Source organism: Canis lupus, chromosome 16 (genome assembly GCF_048164855.1).
Source record: "Canis lupus baileyi chromosome 16, mCanLup2.hap1, whole genome shotgun sequence".
Classification (NCBI taxonomy): domain Eukaryota; kingdom Metazoa; phylum Chordata; class Mammalia; order Carnivora; family Canidae; genus Canis; species Canis lupus.
The window spans coordinates 16978171-16987465 of NC_132853.1; the positions used below are offsets into that span (position 1 = coordinate 16978171).

Below are 9295 nucleotides of genomic sequence, written 5' to 3' on the forward strand. Positions count from 1 at the left end.
TAAGGATTCTGGTCCTCATACTAAGAGCAATGGGAAGCCAATAGTGATTTAAAAACCAGGAAGAGGACTTTATCTGAAGTGTACAAAAATGTATTGGAGAAGCTTAAAAGATACCTTGGGAAGTCACTGAAAATGGCAGAATATGGATGCACAAAACTTTCTTTTTTAACACTGGCAAAAAAAAAAAAAAGTCAGAATTGGTATTTTCAGAACTCTGGAAATTAACTAAAGGCTTAAAGGAGTCCAGGGAGCATTTATTCAAGAACAGCTGAATCTAGTAAGAACTCTGTAACATTTTAACTTCCCCCATTTCCATCATCCCCTCCCTAATGTCATGGTAGCCTAAAAACAACAGCCTACAACCATGGCAGATTGTATTGTGCTACAGAAACCAGCAGTCTAGCAGCCACTAGAGAAGGCAGAATGGGGTTAGAGATCCTTCAAAACCTCTATCCCAGAGAATTATTATTGGACCTGTCTGGTGGTTCCCGGAAGACACACCACTCACAAGGCTGCCTTTATTTAACTTGACAGAGCACCAAAGTAAAAGAGCCTTTTCCCTGGAGCTGTCTGTCAAAAACAATCAAAGACAACTGCTGAACATCAGGGCTGCCTGCCATAATGCATACCAGTTGTAACATTTGGGGAAAACAATAGGCTAAACAAAAAGCTTTAAAAATGTTGAGAAATAAGATGTTCAATAGGGGGCTTTGAAAGCTCTCCCATATTCCTGAGGATCATGAAGTCCACATGCATACAGACATTTGTGCCTGATCAGGAAAGACCTGAGAATGTCCTAAACTCTCACAACGGACCCTGAGGCTCTGCACAAGCAAGAAGTGAAGGCTAAGGCAAAGCTGTAAAATGCCTGATGGTATACTGCAGACATGCCCTGCAATTAGAGCCCCTTGGCAGACTGGAGACTTATTAGTTAACAAGTATTTAAAGAAATCTCTGTCAAATCATTAGCTAACCACTAAGCTAACCAAACATGAGTTCAGTGGCCACACACAACAAAACATATAAACTTTAAGAATTAGTTCAGCAAGGCCATTACATAAAAAACAACAAAAAACAGCAAAAAACTATAAACCTTGGAAAGAGGAAAGGCTCTGGTTTCCAGAGTTGGCAAACGGTAGTATTTTAAACTTTCAGTTCCCAATCAAAAATTAAGAGACATGCAAAGAAACAAGAAAGTATGATCCATACACAGAATGCATTCAAAGAACCAAAGAAAACATCTAAAGAACTAAAGTATGAGAACAATGTCTCATCAAATAGAGAATACCAATAAAGAGATAGAAATTATAAAACAAAACACTCAAGCTGAAAAATACAATAATGCTGGCGCATTATATTTCATACCAAAAATTTTTTTTAAAAGTTGCCCATCTGCAAACATAAGTAAGTCTGGCTAAAAATGCATAGATTTAAATATAGATTCACAAACCAATTATACATATCTACAAGGACTCATGATTAATAGTAGCATTTCCTTCCTAAAAAAGATAATAAACTCCTACCTCATCTCATCTTCATAATCTGGGTTCACTCAGCTACTTCTCTAATTTTACCTTCCAATAGGTTGGGAACAGAAATGAAAATTCTCAGGGCACCTGGCTGGCTCAGTCAGTAAAGCATGTGACTCTTGATCATGGGGTCGTGAGTTCAAGTCCCATACTTGGTGTACAGCTTACTTAAAAAAAAAAAAAAGAAAAGAATAGACTTCTTTTGTCATCTGTCCCACTCCTTGTAACAGACTTCTATCATTTAGTGCTGTCTTTTTTTCTCCTCTTGCATTTTCTTAGGTTTCTGTTTCACTTATGGACAGCAAGTCATAGGGATGCCTTTTTTAGTAAAACTGCACAATTACTTCAAATCCCTCATGGCTTATATTGCTGTTAGATATACTCAGTATCATGAATTTACCAGGAATTCATTTTAGTAGTATGAGAAAAGTATGAAAAATTTTTAGTCACCACTAAAATAATATACATTTTCTGCTTTCCATACATAATCTGCTTTGTCATGTTTACATAAAACTGTCATTTTAACTATACCAGACTATATTCAGAGAAATAGAAAATTATTATAACTAACGAAAAACCACAACTGAAACTTTATAGGTTCAGATGTACTATACTGTTGTGACAGATTAACATTTTAACTTTTTCTCACTATTAGCAAACCAAATAGGCATCCAACCAAAATAATTAGTTTTTTCATTAGGAAAAACAGACCTATGCAGACTACTTTCCTAGAAAATGCTTTTAAAAGATTGCAATTAAAGTGGAGAAAGATTAAGAAATAGTGAAAGCAATGAAGTGTTATCATGTAACCCAGTTACTTATTAATGTTTCTAACTTCAAGAATATACAATTATGGCTATCTTTTTTAAAGCACTCATTTCCTTCTATTCTTCAAAATTTTAATAACAATATAACTTTTTTGAAAACTAAAAAACCCACGTGCTATCATCCAAAAAAGTAACAGATTTCATTTATTTTTCTACTTGCACATATGTATACAACTATATTATTCAGTTTTGTATTCTGCTCATTTCACCTTACTTCATGCTTCTAAGTAGTTCCAATACTCACTGTTTCATTATGCCTTCTATCAGATGAAATGTGTTATTTCCTTTTATATTTTAACATGATTTAAAATCTAAGTATCTTATAGACAATGCTTATCAAATTCACCATTAATTTTTCTTAAAAAATATTTTTTCAATTATACAACTACTGTGGAATATTTGGAAAATACATAAAAATACAAAAAACAACCGTTCATCAGTAGACTACACAAAGACAACTATAATTAATATTCTGCAATGCTTTCTTTTTTCCTTTGATTTTATCTGTAACAATTTTGTATATACATCACACCACATTTAGCCATACACTTATTGTAGAAAGCTGGACTGGTTCTAAGTTTTTGCCTTCATAAACAACCCTGAAACAAAGATTTTTGAGTATCTATAAATCTTTAATTCAAATTTCTGATAATTTCTTCCAGAGAGAATTTTAGAAGGGAAAATACAGTTTGTCTTTGATTGATATACTGAGTTAAACACACTTAACTTCTAAAGGATTGATATAAATTGCATAGCTACATTCCAAAAGAGGCACCAACTTATACTAACACAAGTGTGAACACCCATTTCACCAAAACCTTGCCATTACCATTCTCTAAAAGTATTTGCTAATATAGTAAAAAATGGCAGCTCACTGTTGTCCTAATTTAATTTACACTTCTTAAATATACTATGATGAAATATCTGTAATGTTTATTAGATATTTCTATTCTATATTTGTCTATAAATGCATTTTCCTGAAGTATTAGTGTTTTTATAAATGCTTCATACATCTTGTGACAAATGAACGCTTAACCTATAAAAGGACTATACAATGGCTTCTGAGTGACTCAAAGTGCAATTTTTGTTATCATCCACCATTTATCTGACATTTCTGACACGTTTAAGAAAACTAAATTAATAAATATTTGCTATCTAGTTTAACTCAGTAATTCTTTTTTTTTAACTTAGTAATTCTGTAAAGAGATCAAAGAGTTCTGTATCTTGATCTAATCTGAAAATTGTTGCTTTTGGATAAAGATAGCAAACTGCAACAACTTTCATGTTGTATTGCTCATACTTCTTTCATGAAATTACAATGTAAAATAGGATCTTACAAGAACATTGTCTAGAAATAAGTATTTCAGTTGCCAAGATTAAAAGGAAAAGCCATTGGCTCTGCAAAATGCACAAGCACTTAGTAGCAACATCTAAAATGAAGTTCCTTGTTTAACCTGTCATGCAAAATCTATTTTAGTCACTGACTATCTTACAACATTTGTGAAAAACTACTGGTTATCACAAGTACTTTTGAGAATAATTGTGTAGACCAGGGGTCAGCAAGTTACAGCCAAAGCCAGCCACCCCTCTTTTTATAAGTGAAGTTTTATTAGAATACATTCATTAGTCATGTTCGTTCGTTTACATATTATCTAATGGCTGCTTTCACAGCAAGAGAGTGAAGTTCAACAGTTAGTCTGCAAAGTCCAAACATCTACTTCCTGGCTCTTTACAATTCAGACAGCTAAAGCATCTGAGTAAGTAACTTTACATGTAGTAAACGTATCAGCATAGATATCCAGAACCTAACCCATGGAGCTCATATAGTAAAAAGACTTTCAAGTAACTTACAACACAAGGTATAAAAAGCTAAGTGCTAAGAAAAGAACAGCGACCAAAAAAGGATGAGACTGCTTCCCCTGAGGGAAATGAAGAAAGCAGCTTTTGCAATGGGTTTTGAAAGATGGCTATAATTTGGACACGCAGAATGAGGAGACTTCTAGTGTGAAGAAAAGCAGAGTTGCAAAAAAACTCAGACACATACATACATAGAGGAGCACAGTTAGAAAAATGTTAATAAGCATTTGGAAGCCAGAGCACAGTGAAGGCTTTCAATGTCAAGCTTTCAATAGCAGTTTAGATTTTAAATACGATTAGGTTCAAAAGCAAGAGTTACAGTGAATAGAACTTTAAAAAGATCAATCTGTAAACAGTATTTCAAATTAATTTAAGAAGACAGATGATAAAAAAAATTAGTTACAAAGCTATTAAAATCTAAGTAATGAAGGTGGTGGCAATGGGACTGGAAGAGGATACACTGGAATAAACATTACTATCACAGCAAAACTTTTCTAACACATGATCAGACAGTAGCATTTGGATACAATATAAACTTCTTACTCATATAGGGTAAAAACTCCCATCTTCTCTACCTTTGAACAAAAATAATTACTTCTAATTAGTTTCGATAATTTTTAAAAGACGAATCATTTAAATAGTACTTTCCTACTTTTAAAACTTACTCTGGATTTATAAGTATATATTAAAATTGAATTCATTTACTAGGGCCCCATCTGCTGGACCATTGGAAACAAAGTCTAATCTTAAATTTGGGCTCTCAAATGCTTCTTAATTGCTGCAAGCACCAATGCATTTGCTTTGTAGCAGCTCCTTTCCAGGTATATCAAATGCCCTCTTTAGGAAAGAACCATAAAATATCTTTCTCCACATTTTCCCCAAGGCACCAATAATTTCATTGCTGCCTAAATTGTTGATTAATCTTTAAATAAGAGATTTATATTCAAACGTCACAACTATTTAAATATACTTAAGAAATTTACTTCTCAGTATAAGAATAAGCTGGAATTCATCAGACTGATCTCATTATTGGTAAGTTGTTACACTAAAAAAGTTTTATATTCTGTTCATTAAGAACTAAGCTACAACTTTCTTGTCAGTTGGCTTCTGGCTGAGCTCTACCAAAGGAAAACAAAGATGATCTATTGGAAAGATCAAAAACAAAGTATTCCTCTCTGCGTTTTTCTCTACTTAAGACGGAATTTCCCCAGTGGCTTCAGCTCCTTCTGTAAGAATCCAGTTCCCAGGTCACCCTAGCTCTTGGCCTCCAAGACCTGTATCTTACCTGTATCCCTCCATTTATCACTACTTGCTCTTACTACTGCTAATCTCTGGGTTGCCTCACCATCCTCTTTTTGACTATTTATGTAACTAATTCGCTGCTAATTAATTAAACTAATTAACTTTAATTAACTAATTAAAGTCCCTCTATGTAAAAGAAGGGGAGAAGAAAAGAGGGAGGGGTAGACAGAAAGAAGAAAGAGCAAAATGGACTAGCCCAGCTTTTCTGGCTCTAGTGTATCCACTGTCCAGCCTCATTTCACAATGGAAAAGAAAGAACAATAACATATGTAAACTTTTCAAATCACTTGTGTATATCCATCCTTCTCAGATTTTTGCTTTGTGTTACATGGTATGCCAGGATGTGAAACTACAGAATAAGCATGTCCATGGTAGGTTATATATATATATATTTATTTGTATATTAGAACAAATGACAGAAGTGTTGTCATTTTAATGGAGAATAGTCTTCAACAAACGACACTGGGACAATTGGATATCTATATGCAAATAATAAAGACCCCTATTTCATACAGTATACAAAAATTAACTCAAAATTGGATCACAGGGCAGCCCCGGTGGCGCAGCGGTTTAGCGCCGCCTGCAGCCCAGGGCGTGATCTGGAGACACTGGATCGAGTCCCACGTCAGGCTCTCTGCATGGAGCCTGCTTCTCCCTCTGCCTATGTCTCTGCCTCTCTCTTTCTCTCTCTCCCTCTCTGCATCTCTATGAATAAATAAATAAAATCTTTAAAAAAAAAAAAATTGGATCACAGACCTAAATTTAAGTAGTAAAACGACAACACAGGTACAAATCTTTGTGCCACTGGATTAAGGAGTGGTTTCTTAGGTACGCCACCAAAGCAGTAGAAACCTAAGGAAAAAAATAAATTGGACTTTCTCAAAGTTGAACTTTCGTGCTTTAAAGGATACTACCAAGAAAGTGAAAAGATAACCCACGGAATGGGAGAAAATATTCACAAATTATATCTAATAAGGGACTAGTATCTAGGGTATATAAAGATGGGGCGCCTGGGTAGCTCAGTCAGTTAAGTGTCTGTCTTCAGCTCAGGTCATGATCCCAGAGTCCTGGGATGGAGCCCCATATCAGGCTCCCTGCTCCGTGGGGAGTCTGCTTCTCCCTCTCCCTCTGCCTGCTGTTCCCCCTTTTTGTTCTCTCTCCCTCTCTCTCTGTCATAAAATCTTTAAAAAAAAAAAGAATATATAAAGAAAATTTACAACTCTTAAAAGGACAAATAATCCAATTTTAAAATAGGCAAATGATACCAACAGACATTTCTCCATAGATGCTATCTAAATGGCCAATATCACTGGCCATCAGGGATATGCAAATAAAAATCATAATGTGATAGTTGTCTAGGCAGAATGTAGGGAAGTAGACTGTATCCAGAACCAATTTCTTAAACAGAAGGAAAGCAAAAAGCAGTATATTCAAGTATATTGAACATTATAAAACGCAATATGTTCAAGTATATACCTATTGCATTATAACATCTGTAAAAACTGAAAGAAAAGCTACCTGTCTGCCAGAACAAACGAAGTACGAGATTAACTGATGCAAAAGTCTAGAAATACAGAAAACGACTTAAGTATTAGACAAGGATAGATACATTTGGGGTTGTTTCTACTATAAGCTGTGGATTTCACAGGAAAACATTGTTTTGGCTGCTAAAACAAAAAATATTAACATTAGATGTTATTGTAGTAGTATCAATAGCTCATTTTCAGGGATCTGTATATTAACAATTTTGTCACATCAGTATTAGCTGTCTAAAACAACTCTGTATAACTGCTTAGAAATAACTGAAATTCACAACTTAAAAAAATACTTAGATCACCCATGTATCACTTATGAAGAAAAAAAATCAGTGAGAAGTCTTTCTTTAAATATTCCTTTTGATAATGCTGTAAATATAATTATCACATACTATACATTACACAAACTTATATATCATATATACTTACATATAATATTTAGAGTGTATATATTATATATACAATACATTATATGTTATATAATACTCCAGATACACTGCGATGACAAGGCACGCAAAGACATCAAATTTGCAAGTTCTATTAAAAATATTATTATTTCCAACAATGCAACGGAAAAACATAGGTTCCCTTACCTCATCATCATCATCAGAATCATTCCCAAACACTGATGGTTTTTGCAAAACAGGGTGCAACTGCTGTGCTTTCTTTGGCAAAATAAGCCCATACCTGCATTTTTTTTTTTTGAAATAGAAATTACACCATTATATTTAAATGTTAAAAAATAATACATCCACTACCTCTTCCAGATGAAGCTAACACGCCAAAACATATCATATAGGTTATGAACATGTAACAGTTTCTGCTTTTTAGTGATCTCAAAATTCTAATGTGCGTTAAGATTTTATAAGTATTACTTTTAAGTAACTATTTGCAGACAAGAGCCAAATTCAAATACCATTTTAATCAAAGAAAAGAAGTAATTAAAGAATGTTTTAGATAATGAAATAATAGTATCGTTTTAGAAAGAACATGTTAGCGGAAAGCTGTTAATGCCCACTAACTGAGAAACCCCTGTAGACACGGGGCAAATGCCCACTACACTCTACTGAGTTCATTTGCTGTCCTGGATCATCTCAGAGAACCGTCTGATCCAACTCATTTAGTTTCTCACGTTTTTGGCCTTTAAAATGCCGAGATCACGGGAAGTAAGGATTATACATCAAAGGTAAAACTTCCAAGAACACGTAATGTTTGTCTCTCTTGCGGTAATGTATACCCCAGTTCCCTATATGCCTACCCTTTTCTGTGGTTTCTCAGCACAACATTCCTAAAACAAGAAGGGAGGGCGGGAATCAGGACTTGAGCAGCCAAGGAGAATAAGGCCGTCTAAGGAAGCCAGGAATTGTCTCTTCTCATTGCCCATGAAAGCATCCAACCACGGAGAAACTCAAGCGCGGGGTAGGAAGCAAGACTGAGGGGCCTCAGACCGAGCTTTTGGAAAATAGAAAAGTCTCGCTCTCTGCCCCTCAGCCTAACTTCCTTTATTTCCTCACAAGTTTCTCCCTCAAACTTCGGGCTTCCATCCTGGAAAATGTGGGGGGGGGGGGGGGGAGGGGAATATGTTCCTCAGGATTTCTCGCTTTTCCCCGTCTCTATCCCTGACGACACAAGCCCCTTCATTTCCAGCGCACTTTTACTCCTCGGCCAAAGACAAAGTCGCCGCGATTTTCCGTTCCCAGCTTGACCCTAACTCCCGGATCACTCACTGCCTGCCCGGAATCGCCATCTTGCTCCCGTCTCCGCTGAACGTGGCTGACGCCGACGTGACGCTGACGCCGACGCCGACGTCGTCACGTAAACTCTCGCGCGGGTCTGGGAGGTGCGGACCACTTGTGGCTGCTGAGTCCTTTTGAGTTGCTTACGCCTTATGGGGAGACGACTCCTACGGCCTTCGGCTTTGTTTGGAAACCCACTGGCTGTCTCGAATTTAATGGGAGGAAAGGAATGACAAAATTCTAAGCCAGTAGTTCCCAAAGTGTGGAGCATCATCCGGGAATTCGTTAAATGCGAATTCCCTGGCCCTTTCCTAGACCTCCTGTCTCTGAAACTCCCGAGATAGGACCCAGCAATCTGAATTTTAGCGAACCCTCCAGGTAACTCTGATAACCACTCAAATTTGAAAAACACTGCCCTAAGGCTATCGATATTTGTGTCCCCCCGCCCCGCGGAGGTAATCTGTGTGAGTATACCTGGCTCCAGGAACTCGGCAGAAGATGAAAATCTA

At 36.0% G+C, this 9295-nt stretch overlaps 1 protein-coding gene across 7 annotated transcripts in view; it reads right to left on the minus strand.

The window, feature by feature from the left end:
* The window catches only part of NSRP1 (nuclear speckle splicing regulatory protein 1), a 54111-nt gene extending 45180 nt beyond the window's left edge, over window positions 1-8931 (minus strand). Inside the window, exons 1-3 of one of the 7 annotated variants that reach the window (XM_072779176.1) lie at window positions 8778-8825; window positions 7644-7737; window positions 1524-1696 (exon numbers count right to left, since the gene is read on the minus strand). Coding sequence is in view for 2 of the 7 variants with exons in the window: in XM_072779173.1 (XP_072635274.1) it covers window positions 7644-7737; window positions 8309-8338; window positions 8778-8797 (144 nt within the window). In the remaining 5 variants the exon portion in view is untranslated. Of the gene's footprint in view, window positions 1-1523; window positions 1697-6271; window positions 6368-7643; window positions 7738-8308; window positions 8339-8702 lie in introns of those variants that run through there. The other 6 variants (XM_072779179.1, XM_072779173.1, XM_072779178.1 and 3 more) reach the window with 6 other exon arrangements.
* Window positions 8932-9295: the final 364 nt, after the last annotated feature.